Source organism: Lycium barbarum, chromosome 3 (genome assembly GCF_019175385.1).
Source record: "Lycium barbarum isolate Lr01 chromosome 3, ASM1917538v2, whole genome shotgun sequence".
Taxonomy (NCBI): domain Eukaryota; kingdom Viridiplantae; phylum Streptophyta; class Magnoliopsida; order Solanales; family Solanaceae; genus Lycium; species Lycium barbarum.
In genome coordinates, this window is record NC_083339.1 from 23,675,302 (window position 1) to 23,695,331 (window position 20,030).

Below are 20,030 nucleotides of genomic sequence, written 5' to 3' on the forward strand. Positions count from 1 at the left end.
TACAGGTTGCTGGCCTGCAGAAATTAAAAGGGATTGGGTGTGGATCAGACTGCTAGGGTTTCCATTATGCCTATGGTCACAAGAAATCTTCAAACAAATTGGAGATCAATGCGGAGGGTTTTTAGAAACAGAGGAGGAGACTTCACTCAAGAACCATCTTCACTGGGCTCGAATCAAAGTGGCAGGAGATGGGAAGCAGATTCCGAGAGAGGTGGAAGTGTCCAATGAAGAATATACCTACACTATTCCGATATGGTGTGAAGTTCCGGTGGAAGTCAGAGCAAAGGAAAGGAGGAGAGAGGAAGAAACCTTTTGTCCAATGGTCAATAAAGGAGTAGGGTCTTATCAAAAGTTAGCAGAAATTAGGGGAACCCATGTGGGGACCTTGGGAAAAGGGAATAATTTGAATTGGACAAGTGGGCTGGAAACAAGAAGGAAAGGGCCAATGGAGGCAGTTGCGGGTTCAATTAAAAGAATAGAGCATTTGGGCCCAGTTAATAGAATAGAGCAAGTGGGCAGAATTTTTGACCCTTTTGCTGTAGTAATTCATAAGTCAAATTCTAAAGCCCATTTAGAGGACATGGTTAGTATAGAAATACAAGCTAACTTGTCAAGACTAATAACCCAGAATAGGTTTGAACCACTGGGGAACAGTGATGGAGAAAAGGAGACTCAACATAATCAAATTGAACAGTTCATGGGAAATTCATCTGAAGAAGAGGAACCAGCAGAAACAGAAAAAGAAGACAAGGGCCTACATCTACAAATACAGATGCAAGAAATAGATACAGAAGAGATAAATGAAGATGTTACCCCTCTGAAAATTCAATTACCAGAAGAAGCAACCATTCCAGCATCAATAACTCCAGAATGGATTCAACAACATATAATCAGACTTAGCACAGAGTTTGGTGCTAGCTTTAAAGGGTGTGAAGAGAAAGCCAAAGAGTTATTCATGAAGATAGATAGCAACAAGCAGGAGAATAAGGGGGAACAATCAATCACCAAAAGGAAGGGGATGAATGAATTGAAGGGGCTAGAATTAGATACTAAATTCATGAGTAATGGTACTAGAAGTAGGGGGGATATCTAGCAATAAAAGATCAATGAAGTTGAGTATAGTGTCCTGGAATGTTAGGGGTCTGAACTGTAGTAAAAAAAGGAGTATGATAAAAAATATTTTACTCACCTGGAAAGCAGATGTGGTGTGCTTCCAGGAAACAAAAGTGGAAGGGGATATCACTGATATAGTGAGAGAAGTTTGGGGGAGCAGGTGGGTCAATTATGTTCAATTAGAAGCTAGTGGGACAAGAGGGGGGATAGTAATTATGTGGGACAAAAGGGATTGGGAAGGGGTGATCAGTAGTGAGGGCATGTACTCTATTTCTTGTAGTTTCACTGGAAGAAGTCAAGATTTCAGTTGGAACATGACTGGAGTTTATGCACCAAATGATAGAATGGAAAGGGAGGAAACTTGGGGGGAAATAGGTGCAGCAAGGAGTCTTATTCCAGGGCCCTGGGTCCTTTGTGGTGACTTTAACACAGTTAGATATCCATCTGAAAAGAAGAACTGCAGAAGAATCAACAAAGCAATGACTGATTTTTCTGATTTCATTGAAGACATGGAAATGGTGGACTTGTCCCTGACAGGAGGGAAGTTTACTTGGAAGAAAAGAGATAGACACAATATTGCAGCAAGAATTGATAGATTCCTGATATCAGAAGAATGGGATGCTAGCTTCAGGAACATCAGGCAGTCCATATTACATAGGGTGACATCTGACCATTCACCTTTGTTACTTCAAAGTGGAGAATGGGAGAAAACCAATTCTTATTTTAAATTTGAGAATTGGTGGCTAAAGACAGAAGGTTTTAATGAGAGAGTGAAGACATGGTGGGAATCTTTCAATTACAGTGGAAAGCCAGATTTTATACTGGTAGCAAAGTTGAAAGCTTTAAAAGGAAAATTGAAAGAGTGGAGCAAAACAGCACAAGGGAATTTGGGAATGCAGAAACAAGTGGTATTGGCTCAGCTTGCTGAACTGGAAGAGATACAAGATCATAGAATCCTAAAAGAGGAGGAGATAACTTCTAGACTGGCCCTAACCATGGAATTTGAAGACATTGCTAGGCATGAAGAGATTGCTTGGAGACGGAGATCAAGGGCAATTTGGTTGAAAGAGGGAGACAGAAACACAAGTTTCTTTCACAGAACAGCAAATGCACACAGAAGGGCAAACGCTATAGACAAGTTAAGAGTAAATGGAGAAATACTGGAGGATCCTGGAGAAGTGAAGGAAGAAATTGTATCATATTATGAGAAGCTGTATTCAGAGACAGAAAATTGGAGACCACAATTTGAGATGAGGAATTCTCCTAGAGTGGATGCTGAAGATAATGCAACTCTTATGGCCCCTTTTGAACCTCAAGAGATACTGGACTCCATCAGGGCATGTGCAGGGGACAAAGCTCCAGGTCCTGATGGATACTCTATGGCTTTTTTCAATCAGTGTTGGGATATCATAAGGATAGAGCTTGTAGCTGCTATACAGAACTTTTACTTTGAAGGTTATTTTGAAAAAAGTTTGAATGCCACTTTTGTGGCTTTGATTCCAAAGAAAGCTGGAGCAATAGAGCTCAATGATTTCAGGCCTATTAGCTTGATTGGGGGAGTCTATAAGATCATTGCTAAACTACTGGCAGAGAGGTTGAAAAAGGTAATACATAAACTGGTGGACAAGGAACAAATGGCATTTATTAAAGGAAGACAGATCATGGATGCAGTTCTTATAGCTAATGAGTGTGTGGAGTCTAGACAGAGGAGTAAGAAACCTGGTATTCTATGCAAGTGAGACATTCAAAAAGCATATGATCATCTGAACTGGAGCTTTCTAATCAATATGTTGGAGAGAATGGGGTTTGGAACTAGATGGATCAAATGGATAAAACATTGCATTAGTTCTGTTAAGTTCTCAGTTTTGGTCAACAGAACTCCTTGTGGTTTTTTTCCTTCTCAAAGGGGATTGAGACAGGGTGATCTTTTGTCCCCTTTCTTATTTATCCTGGCAATGGAGGGCATGAGCAATATGTTTCAGACAGCTAAGGTGAATGGCTGGATAAGGGGATTTCAAGTGGGTGCAGGAAACTTAGAGATTACTCATTTGCAATATGCAGATGATAATCTTGTCTTTTGTGAAGCAGTGGAAGAGAACATTTTAATCCTAAGAACTATCTTCATCATCTTTGAAGCAGTTTCAGGATTACACATTAATTGGGATAAAAGCTTCATTTATCCAATTAATGAGGTTGCAGAGGTGGAGAGCTTGGCAGATAAATTAGGAGGTAAATTAGGGGAGCTTCCAACTACATATTTGGGCATGCCTTTGGGAGCCAAGAGCAAGTCAAAAGGAATATGAAATGGAGTTCTAGAAAAATGTGAGAAGAAGCTGACAAACTGGAAAAGCCAATATCTTTCTCTTGGGGGAAGAGTGACCATGGTCAATAGTGTGCTAGATGCCTTACCATCTTATATGATGTCCATATTCCCAATACCTGTCAATGTAATCAAGAGAATTGATATCCTTAGAAGGAACTTTCTGTGGCAGGGCAATGAAGATAAGAAGAAATTTCACTTAGTCAAGTGGGAGGAACTGACTGTGAGCAAGAAGACAGGGGGGTGGGTATCAAAGATCTGAAATTGCAAAACCAAAGTTTGATGATGAAATGGCTATGGAAATTTGCTACAGAGGAAAACATGATATGGAAGGAAGTCATTACTGCTAAATATGGTTTGGAGGATAAGTGGATGACAAACATGGCTAATACTCCATATGGATGCACTGTGTGGAGGGCAATCAGGAATCACTGGCAAATAATGCTTGCAAGAATTAGATGTAAAGCTGGTAATGGTCAAAAGGTATCCTTTTGGAATGATATATGGTTGGGTGACACATCTCTAAAGGTGAAATTCCCTGTCTTGTTCATCCTTAGCCAAAAGCAACATGCTACTGTTGCTGAGATGTGGACTGGACAAGGGTGGGATCTGGATCTGAGAAGACACTTGAATGATTGGGAAATGGAGATGGTAGCAGAATTTCACAATACAATGGCAGCATTCAACAACTTAACAGGGGAAAGGGATATTCTGGAATGGAAGAAGGATAGCACAGGAATTTTTACTGTTAACTCAGCATACAAAGACCTGAATGTATCAAGTTTTCAAGAAGAAGGATGGCCATGGAAGATGATATGGAAGACAAAGGTACCTTATAAAGTGAACTGTTTTAACTGGCTATTGGCAAAAGAGGCAGTGTTGACTCATGAAAACTTGAACAAAAGAGGTTTTCACTTATGTTCGAGATGTTTTTTGTGTGGGGATCATAATGAGACAATCAGTCATCTTTTCTTGCACTGCAAATGGGCAGACCAGCTATGGAGGATGTTTATCAACCTGAGGAAGATCAGATGGGTGAAGCCTGGGAGCATAGAAGGAGTGTTAAAATGCTGGAACAGGGATGGGAATGTAACAAGAAAAGAGGAGAGATGGAAGATTGTCCCATCATGTATATGGTGGGCTGTCTGGAAAGAGAGGAACCAGAGATGTTTTGAGAACAAACAGAATAATTTACAGAAGTTAAAGATGAACTGCCTAGCTCTTTTTTATTTTTGGTGTAAACAGGAAATTCTAGATCAGACAGAAGATATTTTTGATGTGTTAGATCTCTTGTAAGAATAGACAACTGTAGAGATCAATGCTGGAAATGTAACCTTTTGGAGGGGGACTACATATTTTGATGTAGTACACCTGTGGATATATAGATTAACTGTTACAAGTCTCAAAAAAAAAAAAAATGAGTCTATATACCCGCAAGGGTGGCTCAATTGGTTGAGCATGGGGCTTCCATAATGGAGGTCTCAAGTCTCGAAACCCCCTGCCCACGACAGCAGGGAATTTGCCTTCTGGGTCGAGCTCGTCGCACATGGCTTGCCTAGTGCAGGTTATCTCTCCTGTGTGGTTTGCGGGCTATTGCACAGGAGCGGGGTTTACCCTGTGCGCACCCAAAGGGTAGCGGCTGTGAGTTCCCTTGTCATAAAATAAAATAAAATATGAGTCTATTTTTTATAAAAATGTTAAAAATAAAAACATAGTTCCCGAATGCAAATGCATTTGATCCTTATGACCTGGGTTTGAAAATGTTTGTTACACAGGGATCAGCTCACTCAGGTTCAGTGCTAACTCCTGCTGAAGCATTAATTGCTATACATAGGATTGATCCTGAAAGAGAAGGCATTCCATTAAAGAAGGCAGATTTTCTTTACCATTTTTGACTTCTGTCCTCTTCTGAATTTTGTTAACATTTTCCCACTTAGAGGTAATATTGATTTTTGCAGGTCACAGATGCATGCAATGCTTGTTTTGAGCAGAGAGAGATATTCACGCAGCAAGTTCTTGCAAAGGTCTTGAACCAATTGGTATAGCTCTTTTTATACTCATTACTCATTCTTTTCCAGCTTAAATCTTTCTCTAAATCCGAAATCTGGATTAACCTGAAAGAATAAATATATTAATTTTTCTGGGGACAGGTTGAACAAATTCCTCTTCCTTTGTTGTTCATGCGGACAGTAATACAAGCTATTGGTGCTTTTCCATCTCTGGTAAGATACATGTTTCACTGCAGTGATAAATGCATGCATAATGATTGGAATGATGACCAGCTGCATTAAGTGATTAAACCATATTTTGAACCTCGTTGTAGCCCCTAAATCAGAACAATCCTAGTGTCTGTGCTTATGCTAAATTGCCAGGAGAATGATTCTATAGTCAACCTTCACACAGTTGAAGAGTCATTGTGTATTCTTCAGAAGAATATTATTTACTTCTGTATCTGTGCCTTAGCGAGTAGATTGAATGTTTCTTTGGGCTAGTGATTCCTGCCTCGGTGTCCCTTTATGTGCGCACTATTTTGCTTATCTTCCTTTTTCATCTTTCAGGCTAGTAATATTTCTTCCTGCTAACACTAGAGCATCATAAATTCTCTTTTGCATAAGTTGACATGGAGAATGAACAAATGCTGCCTCCTTCCTTACAATACTATAACCTTTTGTTCTCTCCTTTTTCCCTGTGTCTCATTACTCTTTATGTGTCTGAGTTCCTTTATTAATGTCGTCCCAGGTGGATTTCATTATGGAGATCCTCTCTCGTCTTGTTAGCAAGCAGGTATGTATTGCCTGTTCTTTGCGAGCGATATCAATGCATAGTCAACTCTGACATATTTGTTGTCCAGATATGGAAATATCCAAAGCTGTGGGTAGGATTTGTGAAATGTGCCCTTTTGACCAGGCCACAATCTTTCGGAGTGCTGCTTCAGGTATGCCTTAGATGCAATAAGCTAACTATGTTTATCCTTCAACTATCTTACCATCATACAATTTACATTACAAGTCTTGGATTGGCTAGAAACTTAGAAATTATGTTCTGCTTCATCTGTAAGTGCTGCATTCTTCTGAAAAAATAATAATCATAATCTAATGACATCACCGGGTTTAATAATTCAGATGCTCATAAATGTTCCATAATAAGCCGACTTTTAAGGATATCCACTAGTGGATTTGTTTATCCTAGCGCAACGGATACTGTATGCAATTTTAACTTACTCTTTTATCATCATGCTCAATGAGACAGTTTTAAGTGAAATTGAGTTAGCAAAAACTGAGCCTTAAAATTAAGGTATAAATTGATGCTGTATGTTTTAACTGACACTATTCTAGACATATGTATGCAGTCTAGCCCGCTAATCAATCAGGTAGTTTTGAGACAGTTTTAAGTTTTAACAATAAATATATGAAGGTCGCAATTACTGAGATTCTGGTCTAATACAAACTTTAACAGATGTATTTATGTTCTAAAATGGAAGTTGGTGCTTCTTTCAGTTGTTTACACTGAGAACTTTTCTAACTCAGTACTCTTCAAAAGTATTGTTATCTTAAATGCTCCAGCACTAAAAATTGTAAATTTTTTAATATGAAATTTGAGGCAAGCTAGCAGTCATGTTGCTGATTTGGCTTTGTAATTACTTATGAAATTGTTTGTTCCTCATCATTTGTGTTGGTTGAAGAAAACGGAGCAAACATTACTCTCGCTTGTCACGTGTTTGTTGAGTGGGTGGTGGATGGGCATGGTAGATTTGGTTTTCAGCAACAATTTGTTGAAAGTTACTTGTTTTGCTTACTAGGCTGGTAGGACCACAAAGAATCCTATACTTAACTTTTTACCTTCATGACCTTGATGCGTCTTTCAGCTACCTCCAGCTCAGCTTGAAAATGCATTGGGTAGAACACCTGGTCTCAGAGCTCCTTTAGTTGCACATGCAAGCCAAGCACACATAAAATCTTCACTTCCAAGGTCAGTCTCACATGTGCATGTCAAGAGGATTATTACTCATCTCTATTGATGATATATACTTATATTATTTTAGGTCTGTCTTAACGGTTCTTGGAATTGAATCGGATGCTCAAGTTTCAAGTCAGACACCTACCAACCAGTCTCAGACAGGTGATATTGGCAATTCTGATAAGGAGTCCGGCACGGAAAAATCCAAGGACTCGTTAATTGCCAGTTAATTTGATGTGTGAGGTAAGGGCTGTGGGGTGGTACTTCCCATTATTTCCCTCCCTTTGCTTTTGTTCCTATTTGCTTTGATACGCCCACTGAAGCTCATCTCTTATCCGATCTGATGCTCAGCTTGGTGCTTCACATGTAGATTGTGGGCATGCTATTAGAGTTTCATCTAAACTCCAGGAGTCTTGTTGGTTTTCCCCTCTGGATAAAGCTCTCAGTTCCATTCTTTCAAGTATCTGGCAGGGTGATGCAGACAGAGTCCTTAGAGTGCCTAATGGGAATCAGTTTGGTGGTTCTTTTCTGACTTTGGAATGACGTTATCAGAATATCTCAACCTTATAGTGGAGGCTCGGTTGTGTTGCAAATGTTTTTTCATGTTGAGGGCAGTCTTGGACTCTCCCAACCACAGGTGTTGCTGCTGGTACGGAGTAACAGTTGTATTTTAGGAGCATCCCAATCGCTTCCAGAGGGGTGTTCAGCTCGACCTTTTGTATTAGCTGATTAGGAACTAGGAAGTCAGGGTGTCTTGATAACCGACAAATAGTTGTTTATGTTGTATATTATCTATATCCTTCAATAATCAAGTTTTTAGCAAATTTTAGGGGAGATGGTAATCTAAATGTGACCGCCTAAAGAACTTGTTTAAGAGATTTTGACGTAAATGCTTATTCAGTTGAATGGGAGATATTTTAACTATTCAATAGTCGAGCAGGATAGATTGTAACCTTTTAATATATTATAACTTTTGTTTACATTGCAACTTTCTGGGAGGAGTAGCAGCGAAAAGTTATGAACAATCATGGGAATGTATTTACATGACTAGTTGAAGAAGTGTCACATAACTTGTTGCAGTTCAATTTTCCCTCTTTGTTCGAAGATATGTCTTCTGTGTACCTGTAAGTGCAACTTGAAATTGCATGAGTGATAAACATGGGAATCTTTTGTGCTAAATGGTGTACCCTATCAATTTGATTTCTCAAGAGAAAGATGCTTTCATTTCAACTCATCCTTCGAATTATTTTGGGCATTAACTAATCCCCGCAATGATTTGTAGTATTTATCTAGGCTATATACAATGCTTTTTAGGATTCCATTAATTTTGAACACAAGAAAATAAGTAAGAATTTCATTTATTTTCTGGAAACACTTTCAAAGAAAGAAATTTCCTTCATATGTTAAAATTATTGCTTCAATCAATTTAAAAATTAATCTGACAAGCTTATTGATTTTCAAAACTAAATGAATTTGAAGATACATTCTTCATTGTTGTCTTTTACGTTTTAGGTTCTTAAAAGATACATTTTAATTTGTAAATTTCATGAACCTATTAATAACCATTAGTTAATGAAGCTCTTCTTTTTGTCACCCAAAAAAAAAAAAAAAGCTCTTCTTTTTCAAGACATCTTATCCTATAAATAGTTTCATTTTTTTTTAAAGGGCCAGCACTTCAAAAAAGAAATTCCCCTAAAAACTTTTGAGAGACTAATATAAAAGGTGAAATCACCGATTCAAGAATAGAAGAGCAATGTTGTTACACTTCAGATTTTCGCACGTTAAAGTCGCATCATGAGTTAGTCGACGCAAATTTAAAAAGAAATTATCTTGAAATTAAAAGGGATTGAGCTTATTAATATAAATGGTTACAAGAGTCTATAAATAATATTAGTAAGTGGCGGAATATTTGGAGGGTGAATGAATCAAAAAAGCATGAGTTTCGTCAAAAGTCGGCAAGTTGGAAATATGATAACTTGTACTTTTGGGTGAGATTAGGAGTTCTTCACATGCTAAGAAAATAATAATATGAAGTTTTTAATCGTATAATGGTCGTTTGTTAAGTTTGGAAGTCAAACGAGTTGTAATACGAAAGTCGACAAAGGGCGTCGTAAGTTAAGTTTGTAAATTTCACTGAAATTTGGGTCAGATGTCTCAGAGCTTTTCTCTCAATATACTTGGAGTTACGGGGTGATCCACCTATCAAATCGAAAGTCTATGAGTCTAGTTTCCAGTGGATTTTACCGTTCGTCGATATGACATCGGAGTAGAGAGAAATTTGCATTTTTGTCCACGGACGTAAACTGCCACTGGAACAGTGGACATAGTCGGTGGTCAAAGTTGTCTTTGTATATATATTCACCCCTTCCACGACTTGTCTCTTATTTTTCCTCTTCCTAAGACCTCCAAAACCTAGAAGTCATCCTTAAATACTTCCCCATCAAACACAAGATAATCAAAGGGCAAATTATACAAGTCTAACATAAGGAACAAGGTAGTGATCTTGGAATCGGTAAATTCTCGCTAATTCGATCTTTGGAAGGAAACTTCATCAAGAAGCAATTTATAGTTTGGAGTGATTTGCATAGTTCGAGGTATGTTTTGATCCCTTTCTCCTCTTCTTAAGCTTTATAAGTGTTTAAACCTAAGAAAATGGAGGGAAAATCCCATATGAATAAGTTATGGTTAAAACTTGAAGTTTCCATGGACATGGCTAAATTGTTGAGCTATTTGTGTTGGGTTTTTTGTATTGTTTGGAGTTATGATGGTATGGATTGAATCATGGTAGTAAGGAGGAGTATAAAAGTAGGTTTTTGGTAGTGTTTTACAAGAAGCTACACTACAAAAGAGCCTACAAACCCGCGCCTACGAATTGCTCGATAAAATGCCTAAATGAAGATTTTTATTGGCTATATGCTCAAAGTTAATACTCGAATTGTTCGTATCTTGTAGGAAGTCAGTTATAAAGTGTTCGAAGCTTATGGCAATGTGTATAACTCCAATCGATGAGGTATGTAGGGCTTTCTATTCTCTTTGTGGCATGACTAGATTTCAAATGACCTTTCATTTAAAAATTTGTTCCGTTAACTTGGATCAATCGCGTTCCACGATAATTGAGCTGATACATACTTCATCTATGACTTGTACCAAATTATGGTCCACATCTCCTTTTGGCTATCGATTAAAAGACTTTCCATTCAACTTGTGTCGATTATGTCCCAAAATGGTTAAGCTTACGCTTTTCTCATGAATAGCTTGTATTGAAGTACCTTTCACATTTCGTATCCCTCTTGTTTATCGAATGAAGAATGATATTAGTTATGGTACTCTTCACATCAAAGTTGAGTTGATTGTACTTCCTTTAATTGAGTTAATACTTATCTTCTTGTCTATTGCTCCAAGGTAACGAACCTCTCGTTGGCACACTCTTTCCGAGAAAAGTTGTGTCGATTATATTTCATAAGAGTTTGCTAACTTTGGCTTCGTGAATAATTCATAACAAGATGTTTCCTTGTACTTATACTTCTTTGGCCTAATGATCAAATTATGATAAACGTAGCGACAATAATGATAGTCGGAGGATAACGACGATAGGTCACTCCGACTCTTTCCATGATATTTCTTCTGAGGTCAGTCTTTCATTGCACATATATATATGTATTTATTTTCATTACCGAGCCACGCTATAGTCGGCCGGGTAGGCACTTATATGTGCACCTAGACATGTTTCTTTCTTTACCAAGCCGTGTTGTAGGCGGCCGGGTAGGCATGTAGCTGTGCATTGCCACTGATTAGTTGGGCAGATATGATGTTATGATGATGAGCTCACCCCACAGAGGGATTTATTATTGTTATATGATATGATATATGCCTCCACAGTGAGGAATGATTTTACGGGTATGCATTTACATCTATATCATGATTATGGTCGCCCTCAGTGGCCTCGTTCAGAGTTTCAGGTTGTCTCTACATCTTTTCCCAAGTTATCTGTATCTCTTATGCTTATGTTACGTTTATGCTTACTGCCTTACATACTCGGTACATATTTCGTACTGACGCATTTTTTGCGCTGTGATCATGCCCACAGGTACGATAGACGGATTGCTGTACCTTTCTCAGTAGGATACCAAAGTTCAGCAGGGATGTTCGCACTCCATTCTCCGGAGTTGCTGGTCAGATCATTAAATAGGATGCATGCATATATATATATATATATATATATATATATATATATATATATACAGAGTATGGCTATGGGTACGTCGGAGCCACTGTCCCGACCAGTTGATGCATAGTAGTGCTCTTAGAGGCTTACAGACTATCAGTCAGTGTACAGGTATTATGTTTGGCCTTGCCGGCCTTCTGACTGGTCGTCTTTCTTTGTTATGTCCTTGTTGGCCCTTGTAGTACATATATGTGTTGTTGGGCCTTTTCTGCTTGCAGGTTGTTATGATATACTTCTTACTATTGTTATTCAGCGGCCTCGTCGGCCTATGATTCACGTTATAGAGTTTAGATATCACAGTTGGTTCGCTCGGCCCTTCGGGTGCCGAGTGCCGGCCACACCCCCAAGATTGGGGTGTGACAAACGTTCTTGAATGCTACTTGTTTTATGGCTTAGTTGAATCCGAAGATATAGTTGTTATTCATTCTTCCGTTTGCTCGTGGGAGAGACTCCAACTATCTTCAAGAAACGTCCTGATGTGCCTCTAAGTAAAAAAAAAAGTTTTATTTGGATTTCTTATATTATTGTCATATTTGTTCTAACAATTTGAAAATATTTGTCTCTGTGGCTTCTACATCAATATTGTAATGCTCCTAGTTTTGAGGTAGCAACTGACGAGGCTACTTTGATTAAAGAACAAATTGCAAATGGCAAGATGATGATTATTTATGCAAGAATTATATTCTTGGAGGAATGTCCAACAAATATTGTGATCAATATTATATCAAGTGCAAATTTGCTAAGGAGATGTGGGAACTCTTCAAACTATCTATTTGATAGAAGATGCGAGTTCAAAGCAATTTCATGTTTCAAACTATATGAAGTTCAAAATGGTTGATGATAAGTCAAATCACTGAACAAGTGCTAGAATTCCAACTTATAGCTAATAAAATTGCTATTTCTAGAATTGCTCTTGATGAAAACTTTCATGTTGGTGCTATTGTCTCAAAACTTCCTCCGTCTTGAAAAGAGTACAGAAGCAAACTCTTACACAAGAAGGAATATTGATTGTTGAGCGATTGTTGCAACATCTATAAATTTAACAAGAGACTTGATATCGTGACAATGATATGTTGAAGGAACCCGTCATGAAAACTCATGTGGTTGAAGAAAAATCAACCAAGAAGGAATCTGTTAATAAGAACTTTTCAAAGGCAAAGAGGAGTACGAACTTCAAGCATACTATTATGGATTGCCCTGAATTTTCTACCTTATTTGAATTTTTTGCCATAATTGTGTTTTACTTCAAAAGGAATTTCTTGGTAGAAAAGGTTTTCTTTGTGGCAAAGGATTCTACCATATGTATTCCTTTTCTTGTAGGAGAAGATTTAGACTTCTATAAATAGAAGATTTGTTCATCTCATTCATAACACAATAGCATCCACAATGTAGTTGTTTAAAGAGTTTTGTTTAAGGGGAGATTGTTCTCTCAATAGTTTTTATGCGTTTATATTAAGTTTTCATATGTAGATAAATTGATCAAACCGTATTAGAATATTATGCCTCTTTTAGTATGTTTCTCTTTGTTATCCGATTTATTGTGTTCAAGGTTTGCAATTATTAGCTTCTGCATGACACCATGTTATTTCGATCTCAACACATATTAGTATCAATTCTAAGTCAATTGAATTTTATCGTTGTCACAAAATTGGTCACTATGCACATGATTGTAAAATTCTTAAAGTTGAAAAGAAGAAAGAAAAGACAAATACTCGTGGGAAAGATGAATTCGTGGCAATGTTTGTAGAAGCATTTGTAGCAGGAAATCAAGTGGAATGGTAGATAGACACTCGCCCAACTCGTCATATATCAGGTGATCAAAATGCTTTCCAGACCTATGAATTAGTGAGGAACGATAAAGTTTTGTATATGGGAAACTCGTCCACTGCTAAGATTGTTGGAAAAGGAACTGTTGAATTGAAGTTTACTTCCGGAAAAATAGTCACATGGATGGACGTATTGTATGTTCTTGATATTCAGAAGAACTTGGTGTCAAGTACACTTCTTTTAAATCATGGCTTTAAAATTAATTTTTGAGGCAGATAAATTTATTCTGTCGAAAAATAGCATATTTGTTGGAAAATGCTGTGCTACAAATGGAATGTCCAAACTCAATATTAATAATGAAAATACTTCTGTTTATATTGTGGAGTCTCTAGATTTATGACATGAACGTCTTGGTCATGTAAATATTAGATCCATTCAACTTATGGTGTAAAATGAATTAATTAAAGAGTGCGAAAAGAATCATACTACTAAGTGACTTACTTGTAGTAAATTCAAGTTAACAAATAAACCTTTTAAGATGGTTGAAAGGATATCCACACTTTTGGAATTAATTCACACTAATATCTATGAGATGGATTGTTTGTCACGTCATGGAAAGAGATATTTTATCACTTTCATTGATGATTGTTCAAAATATACATATGTCTTCCCATTAAGAACAAAAGATAAGACATTTGAGACTTTCAAAATATATAAAGCGGAAGTTGAAAACAAATTGAGTTTGAACATTTTGGTTCCAAATGTTATTTCTTAGCCTACTTAAGTGGCCGACTCCAATAGGATACCATACCTTATGAAACCATTAGTAAGGACCATTTACCAAACACCATCCCAAAAAGGATAATTGGCTTAGACTAAAAAGTGTAGAAAAAGTAGCATTTATAAATTTAAAAAAAGAAAAAAGAAAAAAGAAAAAAGAAATTACCTGTGATGAGCAACAGGCCCAATACACAGAAGTGGATTAAGTGAAGAAAGCGAAAACTGCGTCCATGTGAGCCTGGTCGGAGAGTAGAAGGAGGATGGGTGTGGACTACTACAAAGTTCTAGAGGTGGACAGAAATGCAAAAGAAGATGACTTGAAGAAAGCGTATAGGAAACTGGCAATGAAATGGCATCCTGATAAGAACCCAAACAACAAGAAAGATGCTGAATCCAAATTCAAAAAAATCTCTGAAGCCTATGATGTATGTACACCTTCACCTCAATTCCCCAAGTATTTCCTTGTTAATTTTGGACAACATATGGATCTCTCAAGCCTACATTGTCTCAATTTTCATCACGCTTCGCTTTATTTTTCCCAATTATAAATTCTACGATGTATTTTACATAACTGATTATTCCAATTTTCAAATGTTCGATTTATTTCCCTTATATTTGTATTTCATTTTGAACAAAACAAAAGATATATAGATCTCTGAATTCTGTGATGTTATACGTAACCTCAATTTTCATGAGGTTCGATTTATTTTTGTTTTCTAAGTTTGTAGTTAGTATTGGAAAAAAAATAAAAATCTGTAGCCTAATTTTCACGGGTTCAATTTATTTTTCCACATTATTTTCCAAAATTTGGATTTTTTGGGATATTTCTTTCTTAGAATTGGAAGAAAAAGATTGAAATGACTGTTGCAAATTTGAACTATACCTTTCTTTGAGATTTAAATAGTTAATTTTGAGTGTTTATTTGCAGGTGTTGAGTGATCCACAGAAAAGGGCAGTGTATGATCAATATGGAGAAGAGGGGTTGAAAGGGCAGGTCCCACCGCCAGGTGCCAGTGGATTTTCCGGCACATCAGATGGTGGTGGTGGTGGTCACGGGTCGTTCCGGTTCAACCCGCGTAGTGCTGATGATATATTCTCCGAATTCTTTGGGTTTTCGAGCCCGTTTGGTGGGATGGGAGATATGGGTGGACGGGCTGGTGCTTCAAGTTTTCCTAGAGGGGGTATGTTTGGGGAAGATATTTTCACTTCATTCAGGAATGCTGCTGGTGAAGGTGCATCGGGTAATGTGCCACGAAAGGCCGCTCCGATTGAGCGGAATCTGCCTTGTAGTTTGGAGGATCTGTATAAGGGAACAACCAAGAAGATGAAGATATCCAGAGAAGTTACTGATGCTACTGGGTGAGTTTTCACAGTATGCCCTTGCTCCTAAAAATCTTACTTTTTTTTTGCTTTTTCTTGAATTAAGTTCAATTATTTTATTTGTGTTTGTAGCAAAATAGTAGTAGTTGATATGAGCTTAAATGGAGAAATGAGGATTCATATAACTGACCCCGACTTACTTGGGACGGAGGCGTAGTTGTTTAGCAAAAACTAGTTAGTTTATCGGAATCATAGTGAATAAGATAATAATGATGTTTTATTTGGTGATAGAAGATCTAATTGTAGAAAGAATCAAAACTAAAGTTGAAGAAAACTCTTGTTTTAAGTTGGTGTTTGTCAGGAGTTAGACTTATAGTCTGTGTAGGGGTAAGAGTGAGATCTAGAGAACCTCTATAAAGGCAAAATATTGCGTATTGCAATAAGATTAACCTGAATAGAGTAGATACAAAGGATTGAGGCATATCTTTTGGAGATGGGCACATTAATGGCGGTAAACTGAATCAATCATCCAGTTTCTTTTTAAGTTAAGTCTGTAACTGAATCATTCATGTGCAGACTTAACTTAAAAAGAAAGATTTATATAGTATGATCTTAACTAGTCTGATTGAGGCCTAGTTGATTGATTCATATAAATGTTAAATTTCAATGTGGTGGCAATAGTTTAGTAATATTTATCATTTTTGTTTTTTACAATGGGTGATCTGAGTGAAAACTATTTAATGCATTGGCTGAACTCAAATATGAAAGCCTTGTGTTAAAGACGGCATTTCATTGTATGTGGCTCAAGCACTTTAGGGGTTCAAATTGTGAAAGAGAAAGGAATATCATTATTTATCAAAGAGAGGGAGGGAGGGAGATTTGGGGAGGGGTTGGGACTATGAATGTTGCATGTTTATGTTAATACCTTTGGAGTTGTTAGGAGAGGGGACCACTTTAGTTGTCGCTAGCATGAACGTTACATTTTTATGTTGTTACCGTGGGAGTAATTAGGAGAGGGGACCACTTTATTGTCGCTAGCATGAACAGATCGAAAAAAGCTAAAGTGCATAGAAATAAGTGAGGCAGTTGGTTTGGTTTTCTTTTTTATCTTTGTAGCATAACCTTGTTAAGGCTGAATTATCATTTATACTGTGAAAACGTGCTAATGCACAGTGTGGAAGATATGGGTGGAAGGGCTGGTGCTTCAAGTTTTCCTAGAGGGGGTATGTTTGGGGAAGGTGCATCAGGTAATGCGCCACGGAAGGCTGCTCCGATAGAGCGGAATCTGCCTTGTACTTTGGAGGATCTGTATAAGGGAACCGTCAAGAAGATGAAGATATCCAGAGAAGTTACTGATGCTACTGGGTGAGTTTTCACAGGATGCCCTCAGTTAGAAAAATCTTTTCTTTCCTTTTTCTTGAATAAAGGATGTGTTCAGTATGAAGGAAGATGTTTTCCTAGAAAATGCTTTCTTGGAAAACAAATCTCTTACTTATTTTCTAGTGATTGGTAAGTAAGCAAGAAAATATTATCTCAAGAACATTTATATGTAATCTAGCATAACACTACAAGGGTGGGATGGGGTGGGGTGGTGGGGATGGGGGCTATGCGGGTAGAGGTGAAGATGAGGTGTGTTGGAGGGTGATCAATATGGAATGCCACTTGTGGAACTTGTTTTCCCTACTTTCATTAGGGAAGTCATGTTCCTTATTTTTAAGAAACTTGTTTTCCTAGAGAAACATTTTGACCAACCGAACATGGCCGAATACACCCAAAAGGTTTTAAGTTGATGTTTGTCAGGAGTTAGACTAGTAATCTGTGTAGGGGTAAGTGAGATCTAGAGAACCTCTACAAGGCAAAATATTGTGTGTGGGAATAAAATTGACCTGAATAGAGTAGATATAAAGTTTTCCTTTCTTGTTGGATTAGTATTATTTGCAGCATTTTCTTGTATTTCTTATTTTAGTGTTATGTTCTTAATCATCTATTACTACTTGCTGTCTCTTCTGCTTTAGTTTTCTTGCTATCCTGGTGATTGTTCATGTTTTACTTGAGCCGAGAGTCTATCGGAAACAACTTCTCTACCCCACAAAAGTAGAGGTAAGGTCTGCGTACACTCTACCCTCTCTAGACCCCACTTGTGGGATTACACTGGGTATGTTGTTGTTGTTGAATAGAGTAGATATAAAGGATTGAGGCGTATCTTTTGGAGATGGTCCTATTAATGGTGGTAACTGAATCATTCATTCAGTTTTCTTTTTAAGTTAAGTCTGTAACTGAATCACTCATGTGAAGACTTAACTTAAAAAGAAAAATTTATATAGTACGATCCTAACTAATTTGATTGAGGCATAGTTGATTGATTCATACAAATGGGGTGGCAATGGTTTTGGTTTTTTCATTTTTGTTTTTACAATGGGTGCTCTGAGTAAAAGCTATTTAATGCATTGGCTGAACTCAGATATGAAAAGCCTTGTGTTAAAAACGGCGTTACATTTTATGTGTCTCATGCACTTTAAGGATTCAAATTGTGAAAGAGAAAGGAATATGAATATTTATCAAAGAGAGGGAGGGAGGCCAGTGGGGGCTGGGAGGAGAGAGAGGATTATGATGTTGCCTTGAGGGGACCACTTTGGCTGTCGTTAGCATGAACAAATCAAAAAAGCTAAAGCTCATTGAAATAAGTGACGCAGTTGGTTTTGTTTTCTTTTTTGTCCTTATAGCATAACCTTGTTAAGGCTGAATTATCATTTATACTGTGGACATGTGCAAATGGAAGCATCAGGTGGCCAATTGTTATTTTATGTAGTGTGAAGTTTCTTAGGTAGTCTAGTGGGAAACTTCCTTTCCACTTAAAATGTAGAAGAAGTTCTAGACTAGTTATATCTGAACTTCAGTTGCTGGTAGCCGCTGCATTAATTGACATGTCTCTAGAAGCAGAAGGTTTTTATATCATACAAAGATGATGACCTTTGATTCCTTATTAAATCCATATTATAACCTCAACCAAGGTCATGATGTATTTCTTTTTAACCTCAAATGGAATTATGATGATCTAGACAATGCATAAGACACACAAGTTCTGAAATAAGCTCATTTTTATGACTATTTTAGAAGCTGTATTAAAACAGTCTGTTGCTTCTGCTTCTACGAATTCACCATAAGCTCATTTTCTGCATTATTGATGTTGAGAAAGTAAGGGCAAGTTCTCATGTTGACATATGCACCAAGCCGTCCCTTTAGGCCTGACAATAAGCTATAAAACTAGCATTAAGGAAAAAAGAGAAACTATGATCTAAGAATTGGAATTACTTCTTTTATGAAAAGATACACTATTGTTTTAGTGTTTGCATTTCTCATTAAAATGGTCTACAGTATCGTCAGTTAGTATCACTGGTGGCATTAAGTAACTTCACTGTGTGCTTCGGAAGGAGGATGAATCAATCAATCTGTCTCTCACCAAAATGAGGATATACTGATAACTAGCCGGAGAATGTTGAAGTACATATATAAAACATTATCTTATTGAAGCACCTAAGGGTATGGCCTAGTGGTCAATGAAGTGGGTTGACCACCATGAGGTTTCAGGTTCTCCTAGCTGAGACAAAAAACACTGGGTGATTTTGTCCCATCTGTTCTAGCCTTGGTGGATAGAGTTACCCGGTACCTGTTGCTGGTGGGAAGTGGCAGGTATCCCGTGGAATTAGTTGAGGTGCGTGCAAGCTGGCCCGGACACCACGGTTATAAAAAAAAAAAACTTCATTTTATTGAAGGACCCTTTATGATTTGACTATTTATTAATTTAGTTATTACCTGCAAGCTACGAGTATAAAGTACTAGATGAATTGTTAACAGCATAGTTAGTGGACTTCTGAGATTGTGTTTTACCCTAGAAAAGTTATGCAGCATGTGCCCAATAGTTAACAAGTTGGTTGCTCGTATTGAGTATTTTTATATGACTTTTTGTTTTGTTCCCTATTTGGTTGTTTCCCCTTCCTCGTTCATGTTTGGTATGATCAGAGTCCTTTTTTTTTTTTTTTTTTTTTTTGAGGTAAAGGTAACCTTTGATAAGAGTCCTTAAAAGTGCAAGGGATTTACCTCTTCACCCTTTTTCTTTTGATAAGTACCTCTTCCCTTTCCTTTGGATAAGCAATAAGGAAATTGGGCTACCTGAGCTTCTTTCCACTTGGTTATTCTATCAAGCGCCTCCTAATTTATAATGATCATCATTAATCAATGTACCCAAAGTAAAGGTCCATGCTTATACTTTTTTTGATTGAAGCAGCTTCTTTTGCCCTCCTGTAACCTTGCATCTTCTTGATGCTTTACTAATCACATTTGATTACTTTACCAAAAAAAAAAAAAAAGGTCCATGCTTATACTGAATGTTAAGAAATATGCATCACATTTGCTACTGTTTTCATAATTGTGACTTTATTTGACATTTCGAAAGATGATGGTAAATCAAGACTGAAAAGAGTGCTGTCCTCTTGGACAAAAGCATTCTCATATGGTAATCCCCCTCCCCTCAAAAGAAGGAAAAAAATG

The 20,030-nt window shown here is 37.3% G+C and overlaps 2 protein-coding genes across 4 annotated transcripts in view; both read left to right on the top strand.

Annotated features, from left to right (window-relative positions):
* The window catches only part of LOC132630785 (uncharacterized), a 31,161-nt gene extending 22,842 nt beyond the window's left edge, over positions 1 to 8,319 (top strand). The window contains exons 21-28 of one of the 2 annotated variants that reach the window (XM_060346381.1): positions 5,209 to 5,304; positions 5,392 to 5,472; positions 5,584 to 5,655; positions 6,173 to 6,217; positions 6,285 to 6,368; positions 7,299 to 7,402; positions 7,476 to 7,633; positions 7,742 to 8,319. In XM_060346381.1, the coding sequence (XP_060202364.1) occupies positions 5,209 to 5,304; positions 5,392 to 5,472; positions 5,584 to 5,655; positions 6,173 to 6,217; positions 6,285 to 6,368; positions 7,299 to 7,402; positions 7,476 to 7,620 (627 nt within the window). In that variant the 3' untranslated portion in view covers positions 7,621 to 7,633; positions 7,742 to 8,319. The remainder of the gene's footprint in view (positions 1 to 5,208; positions 5,305 to 5,391; positions 5,473 to 5,583; positions 5,656 to 6,172; positions 6,218 to 6,284; positions 6,369 to 7,298; positions 7,403 to 7,475; positions 7,634 to 7,741) is intronic. The other variant, XM_060346380.1, reaches the window with a different exon arrangement.
* A 5,849-nt stretch (positions 8,320 to 14,168) lies between these two features.
* LOC132630786 (uncharacterized) overlaps positions 14,169 to 20,030 on the top strand; it is a 7,920-nt gene continuing 2,058 nt past the window's right edge. Inside the window, exons 1-3 of one of the 2 annotated variants that reach the window (XM_060346383.1) lie at positions 14,169 to 14,587; positions 15,091 to 15,521; positions 16,656 to 16,847. In XM_060346383.1, coding sequence (XP_060202366.1) covers positions 14,423 to 14,587; positions 15,091 to 15,521; positions 16,656 to 16,847 — 788 coding nt within the window. In that variant the 5' untranslated portion in view covers positions 14,169 to 14,422. The remainder of the gene's footprint in view (positions 14,588 to 15,090; positions 15,522 to 16,655; positions 16,848 to 20,030) is intronic. The other variant, XM_060346384.1, reaches the window with a different exon arrangement.